At 44.5% G+C, this 26,245-nt stretch overlaps 1 protein-coding gene across 1 annotated transcript; it reads left to right on the top strand.

Annotated features, from left to right (window-relative positions):
• The first annotated feature begins 1,777 nt into the window (after positions 1-1,777).
• On the top strand, positions 1,778-9,383 carry LOC119461764 (RNA-binding protein 7-like). The gene is made up of 3 exons (XM_037723146.2): positions 1,778-2,142; positions 2,209-2,907; positions 8,257-9,383. The coding sequence occupies exons 1-2, from the start codon at positions 2,053-2,055 to the stop codon at positions 2,902-2,904; spliced, it is 786 nt and encodes a 261-aa protein (XP_037579074.1). The 5' UTR covers positions 1,778-2,052; the 3' UTR covers positions 2,905-2,907; positions 8,257-9,383.
• Positions 9,384-26,245: the final 16,862 nt, after the last annotated feature.

Below are 26,245 nucleotides of genomic sequence, written 5' to 3'. Positions count from 1 at the left end.
CAGCAAGGGTTGCTGCAAGGCAGTAGTTACATGTGTTCACCTTTAACGCTTGAATTTGAGCAGCCAACGGCTGAGCAGCCGACGATGGTTTTGCTAGGCACCTGCAACCGGGTAATTTTCGAGTGGGTCAAAGCCGGACTGCAAGCGCAAGTGGCTCAGTCAGCTAAGGCGTTTGCGCTGCTGAGTACGAGCTCGCGCGATCGAATCGCGGCCGCGGGGACCGCATTTCGATGGAGGCGAAATTCGAAAACGCCCGTGTGCTTGCGTGTGCATGCGTTAAAGAACCCCAGGTGATCAAAATTAATCCGGAGCCCTCCACTACGGCGTGCCTCATAATCAGAGGTCCTTAGCATCTATATTGCGACTTTAGCGCTTTAAAAAGAAAGTGTACGGTAGCGTGCAGAAGCCCGTGGAATGCATCTGCAATTTCGCGAATATGTGGTGGCGTTTCAAGATAGCCGGCATGTCAGTTGTTGATTGGCTGAAAGAATATCCCGTGAAGAGCGTCACAGGAAGGGCTGTTTCGTAAACGTCAATTAGACGTTGCGTGACGTTGCGCTGGGCTGCCATTGCACAGATTTTCCGCCATAATTTGTGGTGCGACGAGCCGCGCGAATTATGGTAATGAGCGGCCATATGCAGTGTCAGTCGAGAGTATAGTGAACTAGAAGACGTTGAAGTCTTCTAGTTCACTATAGTCGAGAGGCATGCGTATCGCCGCATTTTCCCTGTCATTTGGGGCCATGAAAATATTTTGTTCACAACGCGTGCTCATAGCATTTGCATCCCTCTCGGGTGGTGTTGGCCTTTGTGTTTTGAACCATCATTTCTATTAAAAACACGTTTATTTGAAATAATATTGGTTGATACTAGCAAACTTTCTGCGACATTTCGCACTTTTCACTATTGTGTTTGTGTTGTAATCAATATTAATGACTTTTCGCGTCATCAAAGGCTATGACAACGGTGACTTCTTAATTTACAAAAAGAAATGTACGCAAGACGGCGCCTTGAAGTTTCCTCTCGCGGTGCGAGTAAGCGGCGAAGTGCACAAGAGATGACAGTGCCGGCGTTTGCGTCGCTCAAGCGGATACCTGTGGCGCGCGCAACGCTATCGATGATATTCGGCCGCTTCTCAGCCAGACGAGTCGGGCTGAGTCACTTGCGGATCACGAGATAGCAATAACGCGGCCTAGAGCGGGCGCAGTTCATCACTGGCAGGTCGCGTATATTGTCTCAAGGTAGAAAGCAAGCGCGTGCGCGCCAATATACGATGACTCATTCCGTTTCCCGAGGACACGCATCCTAGCTAATGAAGCAGACGACAGCCTGCGCGCATGCAGACGACGGAAGCGAGAAACGATTTTGATCGAATAATCGTACGCTTTGAGCTAGCTGCTTTATTTTCACTGGGGAGGAAAACTGTTTTGCTTTATCAACCACGCTATGTTCAATGCCTACATTACAGTTTCTTAGGCGAAACGTCAAATTTGCGGCACGTTACGAAAGCGAAACGGGGCTATCGGCGCCATTTTGTAAGCGTCGCGCCTACGTCACGCCTCGAAGAAAATGGCGGAATGTCCAGAATAGCGGCTATTGTTGACTTTTCGCAATTCACGTATCTTAAGATGATTTTTGAAAGTTAACAAGTAAGAAACAAATATATATAATATACATTACTTAAAGAATAAAGGTATTTTTTAAAAGTCTTTACCCGTGGTCTTTACTTTTACAGATAAATTCACAAGTTAAACAGAACACGGAAACTTCCGCTTCTTTTCTCTGCTTCCGTACGCGTTTAAACTAAAGTCATTCAATTGCAGGAAGTTTTTCCCACGTTCGTGCCATTTTAATGCAATTTATTCTGCTCGATTAATGTGTGAACAGGAATGGACAGTTATTGACTATTTGTGACTTCAATCTGGATGGGGCACGGCGAGAACTAATTGTCCTACGTCGAATTCCGACATCCGGAGCGTCCTGTGCTTGACGCGAGCTCGTATCAGAGCGCTAACGTAGTCGTTTGGTTGGTTTATTTCGCTACTTGCTTCTATGGATATAGATAGGCGAGATCGAACTCTCTTCTGCGGGAGTCTCGATTCTAAGGTAACAGAAGAGCTTCTGCGTGAGCTGTTTGTTCAGGTATGTACTAATGTTCCTTAATGTATGCTTGCACATTTTCATTGTACTTCTTTTTGTGCTTGTTAGGCAGGGCCTGTGGAAGACGTAAAAATTCCAAAGGATAACACTGGCCGGACCAAGAACTTCGCTTTCGTCACATTTGTCCATCCGGAATCGGTCGGCTACACCCTAGCACTCATGGATGGCATTTCGCTCTACGGCCGACGGATTAGAATGGAGCGGAGGCCGCATGCAACTGTCGATGACACATACGTGAACATGATGAAAAGGCACTACGAGTACATGGATTCCGTCAGAGCGAGCGCCTACACGTTTAACCATCCTGGTGACATGTGGAGCTCATCTTGCACACCTCAGGTCCAAGGACCACCGAGAGTTCAGATGGCTATGGACGGGCCAATGTCATTTGCTTCTGAGCGTTCATTCGGGCCTGAATCTGCCCCATTTCGTCGCGAGTACAACCGATCTGAAGTCTACCCGCCTGTCAACGATTCCAAACGCTACGATCGCTACCATGGTCAAGATCGCCATGATCGACAAGGTCGCCATGATCGACAAGATCGCTACGATCGACAAGATCGCTACTTTCAAGCACCTGACCACTACAGAGGATCTTTCAGGGAATTTCGCTGTGACACAGAAGACCCAGACATGCACAGCAAGCACCGTGGACAAAATGGATACGACAGAAGGTATGAGGAGCCAAGGCACAGAAGGCCTGAAGACCGAGGTGACTATCTCACGAGGAGACGCCGTTATTGATAGGTGAGTAAGTAAACTGTTCCTGGTTAGCTATTGTGAGGCATATAAATAGTGTCCTTCATTTTTGCGTAAAACCCAATAATTTGAGGTTCTTGCACCCCTAACAAGTTTAATGAAAATCGTGTTAAAACCTAAGGTCCTTCATTTTTGCGTAAAACCCAATAATTTGAGGTTCTTGCACCCCTAACAAGTTTAATGAAAATCGTGTTAAAACCTAATTTCACCCTGAAGCTTCGCCATTCTTAAAGGGTAGGAATAAATGCCCGCATTACAAAACCAGTGAACACTGCTTGACTTGTGCGAGCAAGTGGTCAGTATATATCGTTAATATTATTCGTGTATGATTATGATATATGCCCCCTTTTTGTTCAACACTCAAGCAAAAACTAGCATATATAGTCTATTCAGAGCCTGCTGGTTTGCTGAGCGAAAGCTTGTTACCCTTTTAGTAGCTGCATTTAGTATCTGAATACAACTGAGGCATCGCAATGTAAATAAGGCCTGCCAGCAAGGGATTGTATAAATACACCCTTGCAATTTTTTACGATATCATGCAAACCTCGACCACACAACGTGTCAGTTGTAGCGGTGAGGGGCACTCCTGAAAGAAACAGCGCAGCATAATACATTTGAACTAGAATTCGTCTTGCACGACTGCACATAAAGTTGCCAATCCCAACCTTCTTCGCTGCTACAAGGCTGCTGACACGCTGTGCAGTCGACGCTCGCGTGATATCGTGAAAAAATTGCAAGGGTGTACGTAACGTAACTTGCAAACAGCTACCTTTCTCATTACTGTTCAAATAAAATGTTTGTGTCCAAAAGGAGACCATTGCCTGTGTTAATGGTTTGTGAAAGTTACCAGAAAAATCCCCGGTTTTCCTCTTCAAAAATAACATCCAGTTATTTTCCCCCTCGAATACCAAAACGAAGGACCCTGCAATAAACTGATTACACATGATTTTTAATTGTATTTCTGAACCGTAAAGGGTTTTTGAATGTGCTGTTTGCTTGAACCCATGACAGTTCACAAATGTGGGTTTGTTTTGTTTAGAGTGGCAACTGTTCCTTCAACAGCTTGACATTCTATAAACCATATTTCAAGTGTAGCATTTGGTTCATGGTCAGATGTGATGTGCTGTTGATATGTATTGCATATCATGTTTGTTGGACAGTGTTTGTTTACCTAGTTATTTAGCAAGGCCTTACAGTCCAGAAAAAACAGCATTTTGTGAGTGTGTACACAGAAAAATGTTAAAATACACTGATGATGCAGTTAAAAAGATAGTAAAGCAGTCCAACAAAAAATCCGTCAGAACAAATGCCTGCTATGCTGGTCAGTAGCTCCTTACATAAGATTGAGAATTGGGGAATGCTTGTTTTTGCAAGGTGGCAGAAACTAATTCAGTCATTGGTCAGCATGTGAGATAAAACTTTATTGTTGCTCTGCGACGACTGATAAGCAGGAGGCCTCAGTCCAGGCCTCCCCTTTCAGCCTACATCAGAGTGGATGTGATGTATGCTGCCAGATATTCTTGGTCCCAAGGTGTGGCGGCCACAGTCAGGCACCCAGGGTTGAGGGATAGAGACAGGGACGTGAGATCTGGAAGTGAAGGAGGTGGAGAATGACATGAGTATATGTAGAATGCAAAACATAGTATTTACAAAACATTCTGTAAATAGGTATGCCATGACTGTTCTGGATAATGCGCTGGCTCGTTAGCCCTGAAATTTCATCCAAAGGTAACATTTCGTAGTGGCTGCATTTAAATGCCACATTTAGGTGTATCACTTGCCTGTTTCATTCATAATAAGTGCCAAACATCAAGTGTCTAGTTTATGGGAACGGAATGGTGATGCTGTCTGTTATTGTTTGAGCGATGCCATAGTCTATGAACAAAACAAGGTTTACACATTGTTTTGCCATTATAGTGACAGACAGATTCCTGCAAATTCCACACTTTTCATTTGGCATTGTCATAACGATACAAACTCGTTTATTCTGTGTGAAACAGGCAAGTAATGCTCCCAGACGGTATTAAAATATATTCACCATGAAATGCCACCTCTCGGCAAAATTTAAGTGTGAACTTAATTAAGACAGGAGATTAGTCAGAAGTGTTACATATACTTGGTGCTCCTGTTTTCTCTATGTTCACTGTAAATGGAAAGCAGTGCTGAGTTGAGCCCATGATACCGTTTCAAAAAATCCAATCATATGTGGCATGATTGCTCAAGTATTTGCAGGGTTCCACTGCTTTCATGTATAGTATTCTTCAATATGAACCGATAGGTGCAGTTATGTGGCTTAAAAAAGTACCGACACAAGCTTTTACAGCAGAGCTTTTAGAACCTCGCTATAATGATAATTCCGTCGTCCGCAGCTTCGCTGAGCTGGGGGACAGAGAGCTGAGAGAGAGTGAAAGCAAGCAGAGTATAAAAATAGCATCGCGCAGCATAGCGGATGTGAGGTAGAGAGGAGGAGTGAGGCAGGTGGTAGTGGGACGCAAGAGCTGCTGCCGACGCCGACCGCGTTTCCCCGCGTTCACGCCGGACGCGCCCGTTGTCCGTGACCGCAGCCAATGCCTCTGGCGGCGGCTCGGCAGGTTTTGACCAGAGAACTGGACCCTCGTCGCTTCCGAAAGACTGAAGCGAGAGCTAGGGAAGCTGAAACCAAGCGTTGCAGAAGAGAACACTCAAGTTTAGATTGAGGGAAGCGGAGAGTGAAGTAGGCGAAGAAATGAAGATCCGGAGGCTCGTGAACGTGGCCGGTTGAATTCATCGCGATACTAGGCAGAACATCGCAAAGAAATCCTGAGCGCCCAGCAAAAGTTAGACTAAGTGTGTGGTTTGCCACTACTTTGCTAGGCTTTCCCCTGCTCAGCTGGTCTCTAGTGTTTGTGATAGCAGAGCCACACATAATTTTTGTCTTACTTTTCTCGCTGTACTAGATAGTGGTCGACTCCATAGTTGCGGTATGAGGCGTTCGTGGCTTGTGACCACTGCAACAAGCTGACTGGCGCGTGCATCAGGAGTTTGTGATACCACATTACTACCTTCAATTGTTGTAGAGTTGCAGAATTGTGTAGAGGAACCCTTATGAACACACCCTACGCCAAGAATCCGCACTCCATTTGGCACACATTTTGAATTAGCCACATTAAAAGATGGTCTAATTCATTTTGCTGCTTCGAGGAATTGAGACCTCATACCGTGATTAACCCTGTAACTGGTAGCTCAACAATATTGTTGACCTAACAAAAACATCTACAAAAACTAGACAAATCCAAATATTAGTCTGTGCCTTTCAATTTACCTTTATGTACCTGCTCAACAGTGGCATTCACTAAAATGTTGAGTGTGAGCAGCAGCACATGTGTTGGTCACAAAATCTGAAGGCTTTGGCGTTATCTTAGCACACGCGGGGGTCATCTTCTTGCCAAAGCGATTTTTGTTTTTCCTTTTTTAAGCAAGCTCTTATTTCTTGACTCCATAAAGGTACATCTCAAGAACACACGTTGACCTTGCCATAGCAAGTGCCAGAGACCAGTTTTGGACCATACATTTTCCTTTCACCACCTGGTGAACAATAATTTTGACCTACTGTATCTCGCTTAGTTTTTAGAGAAACCGTGTAATATTTCAATTGGTATGTATTTGAGCAAAGTAAAGAAGAACTAAAGCAATAATAACCATTCTAGGTCAAGTCTTTCTTATCTTGCCAGTTAAAGGGTTAAAGAGACACTAAGGAGAAAAATAATTTGACCTGGATTAGTAAATTGACCTTCTACAATACCAAGAGTACCACTCTTGCTGTGAGAGGAGACTTGGTAAGCCAGAAAAGATGCACAAACAAGACAGGTAGCGACGCTGCCTTGAAGTTCTTGCACCAGCTCGCCGTGATGTCATGGATTTTGACAGTGTCTGCTTGGGCCTAGTTAATTTCTTATTGGTAAACTGACTACATTGTATTCTAAGGGAGCAAAAGAGAGATCTTAGCAAGTTTTTAGAACTTTTACTGAGCCTCAACTGCCCTAATATGAGAAAATGCTTTGAAATCCATGAAGTCACACTGTCATACTGGTGCTAGGGTTTCAACAAATAAGAAAAAATGGAATCTTAAGCTTAGTTTTCTTTTCTAAGAATCTACTTAGAACCGTGAAATGAGCGGAAATAGATTTAAAGAATACTTAATGGTATAAACCGACTTAGCGTATTGCTTTAGTGTCTCTTTAAGAGTTGGGTGGTATCTAATGAAGCAAGAAAAGAGGGATGTACAAAATTCTTTGTGTCGGTACTTTTTTTTAAAGGGAATATGTTTAGTGTAATTATTGATCCTTTCAGATGAAGAACACAAAATCTTCCAAGTTAGGATTTACTAATGTCCTGTGTGGGCAATGAGCTTTATGGCAAACCAGTTCTGCGGAATCTTGCAAGGTGGAGGAAGTTTTATGAAGGGGAAGCATTGTCATCAAAGTAGCATGAAGCTGCAAAGGAAACCCATATGTGTTTCCTTTCTGAGAAACCCGCACGGGTTTCTCAGAAAGAAAGCTTCAAATCCGGCAACAGTGTCTTTCCAGGGCAGTCGCTGTATCATCTGAGCTAACCAGGAGGCTAGCGGATTGTATGGCAAGGCCAGTTAATCGATAACTCGAAGCGTAGCCACACTGAATATGGGAAATCAGTTCTGCAGAAGCCCGCAAGGGGAAGGAAGTTTTATGAATGAGCTTTGTGTAATGATTAGCCATGTGCAGTATTTTACACAAGGGTTTACATGCACTCGTACCGGATTTCTGCTTGCACTGCTAACCATGCATTCATTGTGTGTGCCAAACACAAAAAACGAGTAAGTTGTGAACAATGTAAGCATTACACTAAGAAACATGCACCACCAAATTACATGATAATACAATAAAAGGCACTGTAGGCTTGAAGTCATTTTATGTGAATACTGGTCTCTAGTTACCGCTACATAGTGCCATCATTGAGCCACAGACCTCTCATTTTGCATAGTGTGCTGTTTTTTTTTTTTATGTCCCATTTCATAGTTCAACGATGTGGCCTTTATTTACATCTTTGAGCTGCATGTTAACAATCCCATGAAAGCAGTCGTCTCTTGTTCATTTAATGCTTCTGACGAGCTTGTATTTGTGTAAGTGCTTCTTGAATATTGCTTGTAATTAAAAAAAAAATTGGCTCTTAAGTCACATAAGCCTCTATGTGATAGCTAGAATATTAGGGAAGGACGGATTAACTAGGCAGTCATGCTTATTTCAGATTTTCACTTGCTTACTTTGTTTTGATAATCTTACATGACATGATAATCTTACATTCTTCTTGTTTATCTTCCAGTGCATCTTGCTAAAGCACCGCTACCACGTCTACTGGCTATGTGTGTAATTGATTGGTTTTCTCATTGTGCTCTCGTTATTCATACAAGAACATTTATTCATATTCATATTTGTGCCACAGGTGCTGCATTAACAATGTACTTAAAAATTTCATTGTTTGCTCATTGGATTCACAGTTTCCGTTTCACCAGTTGTTTTATCACACACATGGCACATAGAGCCATTCGCAATATTGAAATGTTAACAGGCTTTTGTACGGGCAGTGAATGCCATCCTAGAAGGTACTTGGGCGGCATTTTGCTCACCTTTAGTTCACTATGGTATGTTTGCTGTTGACGCGTAGAGATTTGCATGTGGTGAAAAATAATTGACAATTTTTGTGCAACATAAATGAGACAGTCAGTGATATTACTGCCTGTGTTACTTATTCACAGCTGGTACCAACAGTATATTTTATGTGCTTGGATTACATTTTGAGGCACAGGCATTGTCAAGTCAATTATGAAGCAGCAGCATCTAGCATGCTCTGCGTTAAATTTTCATGGGGCTTTTCGTTTCGTTTGATATTGTTGTAAAAATACTTTGTGACAAGAGCTGAAAACTTTTAAGGCAATCTTTAAAGCAATCTGATTGCCTTTGTCATGTTAATTGGCTTTGTAAAGCTTGTATTGTGAAGCTTTTTATTTAAGGCTTACAAAACTAAGGCTAGTTCCCCTAAATCTGCCTCTATTGTTTAGAATTTTTAGGAAGTGCACACTGTAAATAGCTGTTAAGAAATTGTACCTGTGCATGGCTTGTGATGTATATCTTCCTCATTGCAATTGTAATGCATTTCACTCAAGTGTAGTGCATGCTATTGCAGCAGTCTTACATGTAGAGAAGTGGGACTCTCTCAGAGAGTAGTCCTTCTGGGTGAGGAAATATGCTCCTGTACAAATCATTTCATCTTTTCAGACCGGACACCAGTCATCTTATCACTGCATATTTTGTGGTGATATGCAATACAGAGTTTTAATGGGTCAGCTTCATTCGTACAAAATGTAACATCTTCACTTTGCACTTGGGCATTCATTGGTTTGACGTACATTTGGACTTGGCAAAATGTCACTACAACTTGTTGTCACTAATTTTTATGTCATCATGTGTCATGGAGAAAAAAAAACAACTAAAAAGTACCTGAGCACACTGCTGTATATAGTCTTTTTCTTTTGTAGTTGCTCATCATCAGATCTCACTTTTATTTTTGGGAACATGACCAGTAAGCTCAAAATACATTCTTGTGCCAACTGTTATGGTTTTATTTGAAAGATGAGTGTATCTTTTATTTTTATTTTGAAAATTGTGTGCAGTGTTTTGGCAACTTGACTGTCGGAAGGCGTTCATGAAAAGTAGTTAATTGAACTAACTGATTTGCTTGGTTAATGCAGCCTTATTTCAGGCACGAGGATAAGGGTTTTTGTTTGTGGAACACAGATGTCTTAATAAAGATGTGAGCTCTACTCCTTCACTGTCAGTTTCACTTCTGTATTTGCATTTTTAACACAGCTTCTACTTCTTGGAGCCATCATAGCATGTCAGTTGGGACATTGTGTGAATTTTCGTGGCGCATGCAGTAGTTTTACTGCAGGAAGATGAGAAGTCATATGACGAGTTTCATGCTCTTAAAACCATTAAACTTGTAGAATAGCACTCACAACTCTTTGCTTAAGCATGCTGAAAATTTGCTGGTGAACTGCCTTTTATTCATGGTTGTTGCAGCCTTTCGGGTCAGACCCTTTGCATACTGGAGGAAATGTTGAAAATTGTACCACATTCCTAAGCATTTTCCCAGAAATGCAGCCCTCGAGCAAGCCACAATATGAAGATAAACTTTGCACAATGCCACTAACATTGACAAATGCTTCTGTCTAGTGTCGAAAACTGCAACCGAGCTAATGGATATACTTGTCATTGATTCACACTGTGATAAATTTTTCCTAATGATGGCTATACTTGCTAGTGGTAGAGAAAGGGTTAAATTACTTTAATGCTTTGTTATATTTATTTGAAAATCAGTGGACATCCCTGCAAAATGAATTGTAGCCTGTCTTGAAGATTGCAAGCTCTGCATTAGGTAGGGTGACATGCATATGAGACATGAGGCTACTTTTATCTTAGTGATCTTCACCATTGTCTCTCGCAGAATAAAAAGCAAGAATTGATGGTTGTGAACTTTAACAGAGCCCTTGCTCTAGTTACTTTGTTGGGTGCCCACATGACATTATCTAACATCTCTGTTAAAGCTTCCAGGCCACAGTGCACATGATTGAAGTTGCTGTGTAATTTTGCTGCGTTGTCCCTACTCTCTGTTCTTGGAGTAAAGTGAGAGTCCCCCACACTATTTAAAGGGGCCCTGAACCACTTTTTAAAGAAGTGGAGAAAGGCATTTGAATTGAAAATAGGTAATTTCACAAATACTTCGCTGCAAAAAGTACTTAAATGCGTTTGGCAGAAGCAAAGTTATTGGCAATCAAACACAGTCTCTGCTGTGCTCCCGTTCCTTCAATGCCTTGCCCTGCGAAGGCTATGGCGGAGTGGGACGTGGCCACAGCTGCGCCACACGGTGACATTTAGAAGGTGAGCACCTTCTAAATGTCACCGTGGCGTGCAGTTCAGATTTCATTTTGGATGTTAACGTAGACATGACTTATGATTTTGGTGCCTGCGGTGTGCTAAGTGTAGGCCAAACGCAGTTGTCCTCAGCAAGCCGCAGTGCGTTTAGCCAGTGGACTCGTGGAAGCCGCGGTATCTACACTACGTAGCCGACCGCAGCTACCAATAGCAGCCGCGTATGAGAATCCGGTTTATTACGATATAAAGTACCCAGAAAAGAGTGAGAAACATGGCTTCTGTTGAAAAGAGAGCATTTGAGAGAAAGATGACTTTGCGCTACGCTTGTGAGCTCCATGCACCGCATACTACAACAAAACTTGGCTGAGATGTTCACAGCAGCGTATGCTACCTGCGGACTATGTTATTTCACCAAGCTCGAAGGGTGGTTTGGGCCCCTTTGGAGCTCTGGGTATGCAGATACAGTATCCATTGCATGTCCCGCAGTAGACCTTGGTCTACTCTACAACTGCACACTTTGTTTTGTCAGTGCTGAAGTGCCAGCACGTCACAAGGGGTGGGTGGGTATGGAGGGTAGGGCTCTTGCTCTGGATCCAATAATGCTGTGACACATTTTCTGGTTGGGATCACTCTGTCAGTTAATGGGTGCAGCCACATTAGGTATATATATATATATATATATATATATATATATATATATATGGGAGCTAATAACATTGCTACCACACTTGATTACATATTTCTCTAATGGTAATTCTGAAAATTCTTGCAGGTGGCAGATTATTAAAGAATGCCCTGTAAGTGCTAGTATACAATGCAGCTGTTTATATAGTGGTACCAGGGCTTGTTAATTTGGCCAATTGGGCAGATGTTTGCAAGGTTTCGGCCTTTGCCATACAAGTGAAATAAAAAAGAATGATCTGTGGACTGGTGTACAGTGAATAGATGTTTTACATGCCAATCCTGTGCAGTTGTGTGAAGAGTTCAGGCAGTTTCTTGTAGGGACTGTAGTGGTTGAATTGTGCGAATTGGGCTTTCAGTTCATAGTGCATCTTGCATCATATTCTCTTCGTATTCCTTTTTTAAAACCGAAATGTGAGGCTCATTGGCAAGACAATTGAATCACATGACCGCATAATCACTGGGTTGATGTATCTATATGAACCGAGACAGACAAATTTATTTATAGAAAGTCTGAGTGGTTGGCCTGATCTATGGCTTGTTTTGACCTGCTACTCTACACTGAGGAAGGGGAAGAAAATGAGTGATGATGATGAAAAGAACAAAGTGTGCATATACAAGTCTACCACGTTGTGACATCTCTAAAGCCAAGTGTCCAGCCCAGTGGCTTGTCAAAAGGCTAGAGCTGCCCTAATAATCATGGCTGCGCCGTTTACGTTGGGCCATTAACTCAATACAAAGTCATCGCATAGTAGTTGGCTAATGGTGAAGGGTATGTTCAAAGCAAGAACGGAAAAAATAAATAAAAACAACCAAAATAAACCAAATATGTGGCCACTGCATGGGAACTATGCTTAGAAAATTTTTTTCACGCATAAATATTATCCCCTTCCTCCTCTTTTTCTTCATATATGTTTGACAATTCTTGTTTGTAGTATTTCCGGTTTTTTGCTCTAAGCCTAAATTATCTGCTCATGTGACATGATTTTGGGAACCATTTTATGTTCACGTTCACTCTATTGCAAGAAAGTAAACACCAGCCAAGGGTTGCTGGCATTGGCAAACTGGTCTTTACTTTCTTTTACATCTTAAATATTTTTGCATTGCTTATAACGCTTTCCAAATGTATACTGTAGCACTCGGTAATAAGTGAAATGTGTTGCCAGCAATCGGTACACACATTTGTCACAGAAGTATATAATGCAACAAGAAATGTTTATAATTACATGAGTGTGAACAGCGTAGGGAAGCTTTATGGAGCGTAAGGATTGAAAGCTAATCGAATTGTTACATCAACATGTTCATGGTAGTTTAGTATGCAGCACTCGGAGTTAGGACAAAGCATGAAAGGAAAGACATCGGATATGAGCTGTCCTGTATGGTTCCTTTTGTCCTTCGCCTTAATTATTAGCGCTGCATGGACTACTACTATAAGCATTGTAGATGTATTGAACACAACGTGCGCTATCTGTTGGTACCATTACGGTAGTACTGGCCTTTAAAGTGATGGTCCTATTTGTGCTGTGGTACCTGTGAATTTGTACACACTGGCAGAAAACCATTTAAGAAATTGCTTCGACACTAGTGTTATAACTGCGGCCTAGTAAGTGGAGGGGGCCATTCTTTAACAACATGATGCAGTTTTGCGGCAGCAGCTGCCATCAATTTTCAAGATGCGAGTGTCCAGACGCTGTCAAGTGTAGCTGCACATGCCACTGAAAGACTGGGCATAAAACATACTCTAATGTAGGTGCCCACCTCCCGCATTAAAATGTGGCAGTGGGCTGTGCAGCAAGTGAGGAAACATGGTCTCTTCTCATGCTATTTTGAGTGCCCCCTTTTTTCTCCTCTAAGCCCAAGGGGCTGACGTCTGCAGAAAAATGCAGTGTCTGCACAGCGAAATGGTTGGACTGCCTGGGCAGCGCTGGTTCCCATACCAACCCATCTCATGCTGCTGCATTTCATAACCATTCCGTCTCTTATCGTATGTTGCCACACTCCCATCCAGCACTGGGGTTATCGGGGTAACTGTGGCGGTTGCCTAGCTCCACAACACAGTGATAATGCCATTAAAACGATGGAAACTTCCAGCAAAAGTCCACAAAGTATGGACTGATTATGGCAAATAAGCTCTGCAGAAATCTGCAAGGTGGAGGAAGTTTCATGAAAGGGTAAAATTGGCATCACTGGGACACGAAGCTACAGAAGGAAACCCATATGGGTTTCTCGGAAAGAAAGCTTCAAAGTTTAAAGAAGAATTTGTCCTGGTCCAGGGCATTGAACCTGAGACCAACTGATTTGCCATATTCAGTGTCCCAGTGCTTCGAGTTCTCGATCGATTCGGCCTCACCCTTCAGTCTGCTAGCCTCCTGGTTTGCTTGGATGATAGAGCAACCGCCTTGGAAAAACGTTAGTTCCAGGTTTGATCTTGGATCAGGATGAATTTTCTTCATTCTTCAACTTCGAAGCTTTCTTTCTAAAAAACCTGCGTGGGTTTCCTTTGTAGCTTCGTGCTACCGCCCAGATAGATGCTAATATTTCCATTTCATGAAAGTAGGCTCTGGTGATACCTTGTCTTCCTAAGCTTCTACAACTTGTGCGGAGATCATACATCCTTTCTTACCTGACGCAGATCCCCTTCAGCACGATTCAAAACTGCTCACTGATTTCATCCTCTTTTTTTTTCTCTCAATACTTTCACACATCACAAAGAACTTCGTGCTTTTATTATTTTTCCTCGCATAATTTCGTTTTTTAGATCGCATACTCAGTTTGTGTGTTATGACTCAATAAAAGTCAAAGAAGCACTTACGAAAAAAACATTTTCCCTTCGAAGTTCAGTTGAAGTCTATTTGAACATGAGCAGCCATGTGAATAATTATTACTTGCGCAGCGGCAGAGGTGAAAGTTGTGTGTCAGATTCCAAAAACAAAAATATGTCCCGATGTGCAGATGTATTTCTAATCAGTGGCTTAGTTCTTACAGTAAAAATTTATTGCTTTATATTACTTGGGGCCATACAAAATGTTTACTACGGCACAAGGTTTACTGGTTCTGTAAGGGGAAGCACTGAACACTTCATAGAGCCATCAAAACTATTTACTGTATTTATTCAAATTAGGCCAATAGTTTTCGGTTGGCTTGCATTTGAGGAAAGTTTTATTTTCTGGCTTTCCTAATTTAGGGCATGCCTTAGAATCGAGGCCGTCTTAAATTCGTACAAATTCAGTATCAGCCCGAGAATAGACGGCAAACAGTACAAGGAGGGAGGAAGAATATGGAAGGGCCATCTTTTTTTGCACTTTGTTATTTACACTATAGCTCTTCAACAGAAACTGTCGTGCAATAGTTCCACAAAGATCCAACAAATCGGAAGGCATGTCGCAGTGGTGCACCGACGGGGGGGGGGGGGGGGGGGGATTCGGGGTTGTAACCCCCCCCCCCTGAAGCCGACTTAAACCCCCCTTTGTTTAAATCCTTTTCTTTCCTTACGCATTTGAGTACTGCAACTAAGATGTAAGACGCGTAACCGTCTGCACACATCGCAAAAAGCGAATTTTTTGACAATTTCCTGTGAAGAAATCGAAGTTAGTGCTGTTTAGATGGCATTGGCAAACTATCAACCCCCCCCCCCCCCCCCCCCCCCCTGGCAGAGATCCTGGGTGCGCTACTGGCATGTCGGGATTAGGGTGCCTCGATGCCAGCGCCGCCGTTCAGGGTGGTGCCAACCTTTGACCACCCCCGCGCCGCCGCTTTCTCGCTGCGACGCCATATTGTGTCACAGCGAGCCGTTGCGATTGCTTGGTGCCGGTGCTGAGTTCGAGGCACAGTGCGCGCGGATGCTTCGCGGACGCTTCTACTTGCTAGACAGTGTTCAGCCGCATGACTGACAAGCTATCAAGTGCATCGTGTCGACATGACGGGCTGTTGTGTTCCCAAGTGCGCCGGATCGACGCGTAAAGGACTTCGTTGTTTTCGCTTCCCCCGGGACCCAGAGCGACGGAAGAGATGGGAAGCCCAAGTAAAGCGCGATCACTGGAAGGCAACGGATAACTCCTGCATTTGCGAGGTAAGTGTCAAGAATGTTTAGACTACCGCACCGTGTTTTTCATTTAAATAAGAAAGTATTCTCTGATCCTCGCTCACGTACCTACGTTCGCTCACGAACTAAGGAAGCACTGCACCGATGCTGTCTGAGTAGCGTATGGTTTGCGAGCGCGCGTCGCATAGGCTTTTTTCGTTTTGATGGGGCAGTCTGTACCCTTATTTTAAGGACTGACGAAGATGCTTAGCCGCGAAATAGTCTTACATTAGCTACGAATCGTCACGTAAGCCACCTATTTTCCTTTTTCACGGGAAGCACACATCGTGTGTGTCTCTTGTTTTTTTTTTTTTTTTTTTTTTTCGGTACTGGTTATTTGGGACTAAAGAACGCAGTGCTTCGTCTGGGGAGAGCGGCTGTTTTGTACGTGGTAAGCGAAACATTGCGATTTTCTCTGATTTCTCAGGAGATATCTTGCGGACCTCAGGGTGTTACGTTACATAGCTGATTTTTTAGACTTGTACATATTTGTAGCGTGGTGATCGTAAGCCGATGGTCATTCGTGCTCATTCCCGATCGTAGTGGGTACTGTGACGGTCTTTAAATGCCTGTGCACGGTATGCCCAGGTGTAGTAGAGTTAAGGGGCATCATGGGACCAAAATGTTTCGGCGCTTTCTGGCATGGTGTCTGTTGTAGCCTGTGCATTTCTTCGAAACGTGTGAAGCGAGGTAATACAGCATTGCTTCTGCTAAAATTTATTTTTAAGCACTGTAATGGGTTCTCTGTATTTACAAGGCAACTTTTCATATCAATAATCACTTTTGTTGTTTTACCTGTACTTAGAAACACTTTGAAGAGGACCAGTACGAGAGAAATCGACAGGATGGGCGCCGTCTGTTAAAGTCAACAGCCCTACATCATCATGGACTATATTTTCGATGTGAAAAACATTGCTAATCTGTATTTGACTGTCTTAGTTTCATTTACGGTTTTTGTACGCGATATGTATGCAGTGTTGTTTATTTTTTCAATGTAGTTATCAGTGTTTTAATGGTTATTTATGAAATGTTCTGTACTCGCCATCGATGTGTTTGGCTGATGCGACGTATTCGATGGTAGCTGATGTATGTATTCTGGCTGGATATCTGGTTGGATATCTTGATTAATATTACCCGCGGTTGCGTTTTCTTGTTTGCATTCTTGTTTTCGATTTATATTGTGTGTAATAAGGTTGATGTACTCACTTGAACCCCCCCCCCCCCCCCATGTAATGAATAAAAAAAAAAAAAAAAAACTCTCTCTATCCCGAATTGTGTGTCGAGCCTACCTTGCGAATTAATTTTTTTTATCTCGTCTTTCAACATAACCTTCAGGCGCCACACAGTACATATAATTTTTCATGTACATATCTCTTTCATGATTGATTGTACTAGACATTATAAGTAAATGTATTTTGTGCATCGTTTGATTTCTTGTGTGTACTACGCAAGATTGACACAGACAAGTTACGTTACATTTTTCTCTACAGCACTAACTAAACCTTATTTTCACATCGCAGTTATTTTTACACCAGCTTAATCCTGTCAGCACACAGTTTTGTGGGCAAAAAAAGCAAAAATTGCGCGTAGATATCGTCAAATAATTGCAACGAACGCGAAGAGCACGCGCAACGCAAGGGAAACTAACCGCCGTGCGCGAGTGGATGGCTACGGTAAAGGAGGCGTGACGTGTAAACCAAAATACAACAGCGAAAAAGAAAAACTTCCACACATAGGGGGTCGCAAACCGTATATACCAAGCATCGAAGCGCAAAAAAAAAATAGTGCGTATTTTAAACATACACACGGCATATTAAATGTGATTGAATTAGACAACTTGGGGCATGTTCCCGGCGCCATACATTTACGTCTTCGACCTTCGACGAGTTAACGGCTATTGGTTATAAAGATATGCAGATGGGACACCGATAAAAAAATCCTCATCAAGGCAAAGCACTTGGAAGCGCGCCGCGAGTAACACTTTATGAACGCAAGCGTAGCTGAGTCTCAGCTCGTGTGACACAATATGGCGGCGCCAGCGGGGTTGTCTCCACCCTGGACGGCGGCGCTGGGCATCGAGGCACCCTAGTCGGGATTCCCGGCCGCGGCGGTCGCATTTCGATGGGGAGGGGAGGGAATGCAACAACGTTCTTGTGCCGTGCTTTGGGTGCGCGTTAAAGAAACCCAGTTGGTCAGAATTAGTTCACATTCCTGCACCATGGCGTCGCTATAACCCAATGCGCAGTTTCGGGACGTTAAACCTATAATTTAATTTGTGTACCCTCGTCCATAATTACCGCACGTATGTTCAGCACTCTATGGACAGAAGTTAAAAAAAGTTCACTTAGGTTACTGACGCAATAAGTCTGTGATTACACTTTATTCAATCGGCGATGCGCACAATTTTTTAGAATAGTGTTTGCCTCAGAGCTCGTTGGTTGCACATAGCACAAATGGTTTCCAGCAGAACTATAGTGAACTAGAATATACTCTATATTCTAGTTCACTATAAGCAGAACGTACTGACACGTACAGAAAGGGACGACACACGCTTGACTGGCAACTGAATGTTTATTCTTGGTTTCCCACACCTTTTATGGCACAAGACAGCCAACGCTTCTTCCTTTTGTCATGCCGGTTATCCGTCTCTTAGAGCGAAATATCGTCTTTTTTATTTCTATTTTTTATTACAATAAAAACAATTTTTAGTCCAATATGTTTTATTTCTGGTCCGTATCGCGCTCGTGCCACAGCAATCGTCATCTCTCACCTTTGGCCCTCTACGCCTCATTCTGTACAATTCTGCTTCGTCGTTTCCGATATCGATCCTTGCCACATTTGCTAATGATAGTGAATGCAACCAGTCAACGTTACTCTTAGTTAAAAAAATGCAGCAGATCCAAAAAGTTGGAATCTATAAACAGCGAAGCTTTGTGTGAGCTTTTATTCTATGGTGCGAGTGAATAAAGGATCAGAACACGAGTACACGCACGCGCGGGCGAACGCAAATCAGTTGCTGGCTGCTAAAAAAAAAAAGAAAAGCGAGCACGACGGACTCCTGGAATGCATCATGGTTGCAGAGGCGGCATGCGCATGCGTACGTAGCGCAATTCGAATCCATTCTATCCGCAAGAAGCGTTTAATTCCTCATAGCCATGCTCAAAGCCGTACAGCTGCGGATGTGCGAAGGCGAGCTTGTTCTTTTTATTGCGATCGCAATTATATGGACTCTCCAAGCGCATTTCTGCCGTCGCTGTCGTCGTGAGGTGCCTCGCACCGTACGCTGTGTGTGCGAGTGAAAGCGTACGAGGGGAGCCGGCAATCGCGGCTCCCCTCGTATGCGAGGAAGGAAGGCAGGCCGTAAACGCGCGGTTGTCTTTAGCGCGCGCGCGGCACGGACATAGAATAAAGAACCAACTTTAGAGAAGGGAAACTGTACCTTCCACAGTGATACGAAAACAAGAAGCGGCAGCGCATGGAAATGGTTTTAGCACAAATAAGCAACCAGCATAAGTGTACCAACCAATAAATCCGTGCTTGCCGTGTACCCGAAAATACCGGTAAAAATTTTAAATCTAGGCGAGGGGTCGCTTGGGAGGTCGATGATGAACGTTATTTAGCGTTTATAATGGCAAAAAACAATAGTGTTACTACTCAACAGTACAATGTATAATTAGAAATAATAATTTTGTACTCTTTGTCATAAAATAAAAACACTTCGATAGCCACCGTAACTTCGATAAGTGTGGGAGGAAGTTTGTATGTTGAAATGGATGGATGGATGGATGAGGCTGAACCCCTTAAATCGGGCGGTGGCATACGCCACCTAGCCATGACTAGTAACATATTTTGTACTTTGTGGTGAGTGAAATTTCACCCCTGGGGCCTTGATTTTGGCCACCAATCAGATAACCTCCGTTTGGTTATTTCTACCCGCTTAAAGTCTATTTTGTCTTCACTGTCCTTAAACCCCAATGCTTTGAAAGAATCAGCCCCGTTGCTTTGCACTGTAGGGTTAATCCCTTTACAGAAAAGTATGAGGTGTTCAGCCGTTTCCTCTTCTTCTCCACACGCACCGCACAACGTGTCTATACCTTGGTACTTGACTCGGTACATCTTAGTCCGCAATACTCCCGTCCTGGCTTCAAACAACAACGAGCTTCCCCTAGAATTATCATAGATATTTTCTTTCGCAATTTCTTGCTTGAAAGTTCTGTATGTTTCCAGTGCTGATTTCGTCTGCATCCCTGTTTTCCACAGACCCCTCTCTGTTTCTTTAACCTTTTTCTTAACCGCTGTTTCCTGGTTTGCACCCCTCTTGCAGTCCAAATATTTGATTGACAATTTTCTGGTCAGCTTCCTCCATTTTGTGTCAACATTCCTCATGTACAAATAACTGAAAACTCTCCTTGCCCACAGCTTTTCTGCCATTTCTCTCAATTGCTCCTCAAATTCTATCTTGCTGCTGGCTTCCCTGCCCTCAAATGACGGTCATCCCATGTCATCCTGTACCCCCTGATTTGGTGTATTTCCATGTGCTCCCAGAGCCAGTCTACATACCCCTCGCTGCTTAACTTCCAACCTTGCTCGAACTTCTGATCTTATGCACAGGACCGCATTGCCGAAAGTCAAACTAGGGACCATCACCCCTTTCCAAATCCCTCTCACCACTTCGTACGTATTGTAATTCTACAGTGCCCTATTTTTCATCACAGCTGCATTTCTGCTACCTTAAGCCATCACATATTTTTCATGTTCCGTTAGATACTCAGCCCCATTGTTTATCCACACTCCAAGATATTTGTACTTATCCACCACCTCCAGCGTAACCTCCTGTATCCTATGCTCGCTGCCCTGATTATCATTAAAGTCATGACTGCCGATTTTCCTTTACTAAACTTCAAACCTAAGCTATCTCCCTCTACAACAGATGTCCATTAATCTCTGCAAGTCTTCCTTGCTGTCAGCCATAAGTACAATGTCATCCGCATACATCAGTCCTGGTAATGACTGTTTAATCCATTCTCCTTGCTTGAAATAGGAAAGGTTGAAGCCAAGTTCGCTCCTCTCTAATTTTTTCTCTAATCCTTGTAAATACAGCATGAACAACAGAGGTGACAGAGGGCACCCCTGCCTAAGCCCCTGCTGTATCTCTATAGGCCCAGATACCTTATTTTCCCATTTTATAAGCACCTTGTTACTTTTATAGATATCTTTTAAAAGATTTCTTACTCCATCTTCCACATATAGAGTGCCCAGTATGTCCCACAAACCCTTTTGGATTACACTGTCATAGGCTCCCTTGATATCCAGAAAGGCAAGCCATAGGGGCCTGTGTTCCTTTTCTGCTATTTCAATACACTGTGTCAATGAGAACAGATTATCTTCTAACCTTCTTTGTTTCCGGAACCCATTTTGTAGTTCCCCCAGCACCTCCTCGCTCTCCACCCATGGCTGCAGTCTGTCCTTTATAATCTGCATCACCACCCTGTAAACCACTGACGTCACTGTTATGGGGCGGTAGTTTATGTCGGCTTTGTCCCCCTTTCCCTTATATATCATGCTCATCCTGCTCAGTCTCCACCCGTCGGGGGCTTTACGGTCCATTATCATTTTGCTCACTGCCTCTCTTAATGCTTTCTTAGATTTTGGGCCCAATGTCTTTATCAACATAATTGGGACGCCATCAGGACCTGTCGACGTGCTACTAGGAACCCTCTTCTCTGTGCTTACTGCGGCGCCTCTTACAGTGCGCTTACTACGGCGCCTCTAGCGGGAGACTACGGCACTCACCGGGGCAACTTTTTGACGACGTACTACGCTTGGTTTATTAGCCGCGCCCGGCGTGGTCGATTTTTTCGCCCTCTGTGGCCATTTGTTGAACTTGAGAGTGTGCGGGCACGGAGGCGAGGCGCGACGGAGAACGAGGGGGGGGGGGGGGGGGGGCGGGGACAGCGTGACCGCGCCGTATCTTGAAAGCGATCTGCGATGCGGGCGAAGTGCGCGCCCGCGCGGGCCTCATCTTCAAAGCAATAGATCTGCGATGGGGACAAAGTGCATGCGCCGAGTGCTGGTAGCTTCGTATGCGCTCTGCTTTCGACGTTCGTGTTGAAGCGAGACCCGCGTTTTCACAGCGAGCTTCCGCGGTCATCGAGCAAGATCTGTTCATGTTTACCTGTGCGCGCGTGACACCGTGCGTGTCTATTAAGGCCAAACCCCATATGCGCGAAAATGCACGCGACAGCGACGAGCGACGCGACGTAGATCGCCTTCGCGCAAGCTGTCTCTTGCACGGGCAAACCCCATTCACGCGACTGCTTCAGCGAGCGATCTCCATTGTTGCTAGCATGAGGGCGTCTACTCGTACCAAATGGGGCGCGTTGTCAGCGGTATGCAGTGTAAAATAAGATGGGTTGTTGCACAATAATACATAAAATTTTTGATCGTTGTCCAGCAATTATTTTTTTTATATGCACGTGCATAAACATTACTGTATTTGCTCGCTGTGTGCACGTTGCTGCGAGTCGAAAAGCACGTGGAGACAACCGGCAGTACGTCACTGATGTACACCCCGTTCCGGTGTTTTACTATTGGCTGCTTGAGCACAGCACTTCCGGGCGATGGGCGACAGATTTCAAATGTGAAAAACCGAGCGATCGCGCGATTTCGACCACGCGACACGTTGCGCGAACGGCCCTTTTCATCGCTCATACCGTCGCTCGTCGCTGTCGCGTGCATTTTCGCGCATATGTGGTTTGGCCTTTATTGCGATAGCAATTATATGGACACTTCAAGCGGATTTTTGCCGTCGGCGTCGCCGTGGGGTTCCGTATAAAGTCCAAGGGCGATAAAATCGTCGCCGTGCGCCGTACGTGCGAGTGAAAGCGTGCGTGGGACGCGCGCTATCACGGAGAGCGAACTCACGGCGGAGAGCAAACGCGACTTCCGTCGCGCGAAAGGCCGTGGAGGTACGGGAGGGAGGGGCGACGCTGTGCTGCGGCACCAAATGCGTATCTTGCAACCAGGCGCAAGGGGAACTAACGGTTCTGTCTCGCACGTGAAAGAAGGAAAGCGGAAAGGTAGCGCGGGAGGGAGGGGGGGGCGCAGCTTCTACTCTGCCAACAACTGCGCTTGTACTTTGCACGGCTGCGGCGGTCGCCCGCACCGTATCTTGAAAAGCGATCTCCACACGGCTCTGACCTTCGTATGCACTGTGCATTCGCCGTTCAGTTTCCGTTGAAGCGATAGACCGCACGAACCTTCGCTCGCTGCGGCGGCTGCGCTTGATGCCAGCGTTTTGACAGTGGTTGTCTGTGGTCATCGAGTGTGATCTATTCACGTTTGCTTGTGCGCGCTGACACCACGCTTGTTAATTCAGTTAGTAAGCGAATCTGTCCAAGTTTATGCAGCCGATAAAACTACTATCCCTACTCCGAATAGCTCTCTACTAATTTGCTATCGCAATTAATGCTTCGCGTTTCGGGCGAAACTGCAACATTTTTTTAGTTAGTAAGCGAATGTTTGCAACTTTATACGGCCAATTAAACTACTCTCCTTGCTTCGTTTAGTTCTCTACTAATTTTATATCGCAATCGATGCTTCGCCTGTCGGGCGAAACTGCGACTTTTTTTTCTTCTTTCTTTTCCCCGCATGCATGGCCGGCGCTGCCGCTGCCGCGGTGATGTTGATGTGGCTTCATCCTTTTGAACGGGCGGGCGCTAGTGCTGCGCCCTAGCCGTGATAATAATTAAAACAATAAAATAACAGTGTGACGAAAGAAAATAAACGATTGAGGATGATGATGATGCACGTAGTTAAAAATGCAGCAGATCCAACGAGTTGGAATCTATATACACCGAAGCTTTGTGTGAGTGCATAAAGATTCGAAACACGAGTACGCGCACGCACTCGTGCTGCCTTGCACAGGGTGTGGGAACAAAATGTTTTTCGTTCTGGTTTTAGTTTCGTTCCACTGGAAAACGTTTTGTTCCGGTTCTGGCTCTGGAACGAAAAAAAAATTGCCCGTAATGGTTCATAACGCTTTTGGTTCGCATGCAAAAATTTTCGAAGCAAAGTAACGATAAAAACATAGCATTAATTTTTCTCAATAAGTGAATTCTGAATTCTGAGATCATGGCTAATTAAGTGCCTTAAGTCAAGGCACTGAGCATCATCTCAGAAGCAGCACATCATTGAGTGTACTCGCCGTAATTCGAGACTGCTGTTCCGATAAAACGAACACAAACGAAGGATAAAACTTCGGTAAAAAGCGTTGTATCCGCAGAAAACGAAACAATAAGCTCTTAGCGCGCGAGCCCTGAGTTTTGCTACGATGCCGACCTGCTAGTGCACCGAGTGGCAGGCTTAGATTAGTGGAGCCAAGAGTGGAGCGCTCGACTGGCTATCGCTCGCACTATGCCTGCCTGAGATACGCGCTAATTCTGACGTTGCCTGACGTCCGTCGTTTCGGATTGCTGACTTTCTCCTTGAACCAAAAACCGATAAAAATTATTTCGGTTTCACTCTGAAACAAAATAATAAATAACGTTTCGGTTACGTTATCGTTCCGGTCAAAAATATCGTTTTGTTTCGTTTTTGTTTTCGTTCCGTTCCGACACACTGGCCCCTTGCACGCCGCATCGGGGAGTGCGCGGAGGCGAGCGCCATCTGGTGGTGCTGCAAGGAACCCAGCGGCGCGCGTGCTCCGCTATGATTGGTTGGCCGGGCCTACTCGGCAAGGGAGCAGCCAGGGCCGGTATTTTGTAGCGATGCCTTTAAAGTAATAATGCCTTTTCGCGCTTATCGCGCTTTGTCAGTGGTCAGAGCGACGGTCCGCTCACGATATCAACGTTGATAACGCGAGCGGACCGTCGCTCTGACCACTGACAAAGCGCGATAAGTGCGAAAAGGCATTATTACTTTAAAAGCATCGCTACAAAATACCGGCCCAGGCCGCAGCTCCCACGGCCACGAAACCACGGCCGCGATTTTGTAGCAAGGCATTATGACTTATTCTACTCTAGTCTTATCATCCACCGCTCACGGCCGGCTGATCCCGTTGATAATGCGAGCGGACCGTCGCTCCGACCACTGACAAACCGCGATAAGCGCGAAAAGGCATTATGACATTAAAGGCATCGCTACAAAATACCGGCCCAGGTGAGGTTCGCAAAGAATAGCCTGGCTTTTAATACCCAAATCCAGCCTATACGTCCAGTGTAATGCATGAGAATATCGTCGGCGTATATGGTATACAGAAGCCTGATTTTCGCTACCGTGGCTACCGTGGCTACTGTGGGCATATATGTCCGGTTGATTGCGACCCCAGCTTTTAGTTGTTCTGCGCATCGTGACGGCGTGGGATGATAAAAAAAGCGGGCAAGTTTGCACTCGGTCGTGCAAAGCTTATGCACAGCGAAAGTGTCAATCCTCAAGTCTTACTGGCTGCTACTGCTAGATATTAGAGAGTTTTAGAATAGGGGCCCCAAACGTTTTGGGGCCCTAAAGAAATAGCGTCGACACCACTGCGCATGCGCGAGACGCTAACTGCGTTTAGGTTTTGCGTTGGGCACGCTATTTCGCCGATTTAGCGGGAGCTCCAAAAGCAGCCCCAAAAGTTTTGCGTCAACAAACATGGCGGCACCCATCGAAGCGGCGGCTCTCCGAGTACCAAACTCGGCTTGATTCGTGGTAACGCGTGAAGTTAGTAAGCTAGGAGAAGTGACTGCGGTTATCGCTTTCTCTCAACTAACGTGTGTAATGAAGATTGATTCATTAGACGCCGCTGATTCTGAATCCGATTGTCGATTTCATGGCTCGTAGGCCTAACGTGGATTAGCTTGGCTGGTAAAGGCACGTCAAGTTGGTTACTCAAAATTAGGCGCAATAAATCGCTTGCTGCTAATAGAATAACACCTTAATTGCAATTAAACGCAAAACCACGAAAGTCAAAATTACTCTTCCTATCATAAAATGGTATAGTTTATTTTAATATTTATAATACCTTTTCTTTGACACCGTAGTGGCGCTGCAATCGCAAGACGGTATTCGCAAACGCAAAGCCCTATTCTAAAACTCATCGCTCTTGCATGCCCCAACGCTAACACCCGCAAAGCTCTTTGGGCCCCCAAACTTTTGGGGCCCCTATTCTAAAACTCTCTAGTTTAATTGCAATTAAGGTGTTATTCTATTAGCAGCAAGCGATTTATTGCGCCTAATTTTGAGTAACCAACTTGACGTGCCTTTACCAGCCAAGCTAATCCACGTTAGGCCTACGAGCCATGAAATCGACAATCGGATTCAGAATCAGCGGCGTCTAATGAATCAATCTTCATTACACACGTTAGTTGAGAGAAAGCGATAACCGCAGTCACTTCTCCTAGCTTACTAACTTCACGCGTTACCACGAATCAAGCCGAGTTTGGTACTCGGAGAGCCGCCGCTTCGATGGGTGCCGCCATGTTTGTTGACGCAAAACTTTTGGGGCTGCTTTTGGAGCTCCCGCTAAATCGGCGAAATAGCGTGCCCAACGCAAAACCCAAACGCAGTTAGCGTCTCGCGCATGCGCAGTGGTGTCGACGCTATTTCTTTGGGGCCCCAAAACGTTTGGGGCCCCTAT

The sequence above is a fragment of the Dermacentor silvarum genome, chromosome 1, assembly GCF_013339745.2.
Source record: "Dermacentor silvarum isolate Dsil-2018 chromosome 1, BIME_Dsil_1.4, whole genome shotgun sequence".
In the NCBI taxonomy this organism is placed as follows: domain Eukaryota; kingdom Metazoa; phylum Arthropoda; class Arachnida; order Ixodida; family Ixodidae; genus Dermacentor; species Dermacentor silvarum.
The sequence above is the reverse complement of the archived record's forward strand: the minus strand, read 5'-3'. Positions and strand labels throughout refer to the sequence as shown.

Coding starts and splice junctions, on each gene's coding strand:
- LOC119461764 (XM_037723146.2), top strand. CDS start 2,053: ATGGATATAGATAGGCGAGATCGAACTCTCTTCTGCGGGAGTCTCGAT. Junction 2,143..2,208: donor TGCGTGAGCTGTTTGTTCAG/GTATGTACTAAT, acceptor TGTGCTTGTTAG/GCAGGGCCTGTGGAAGACGT.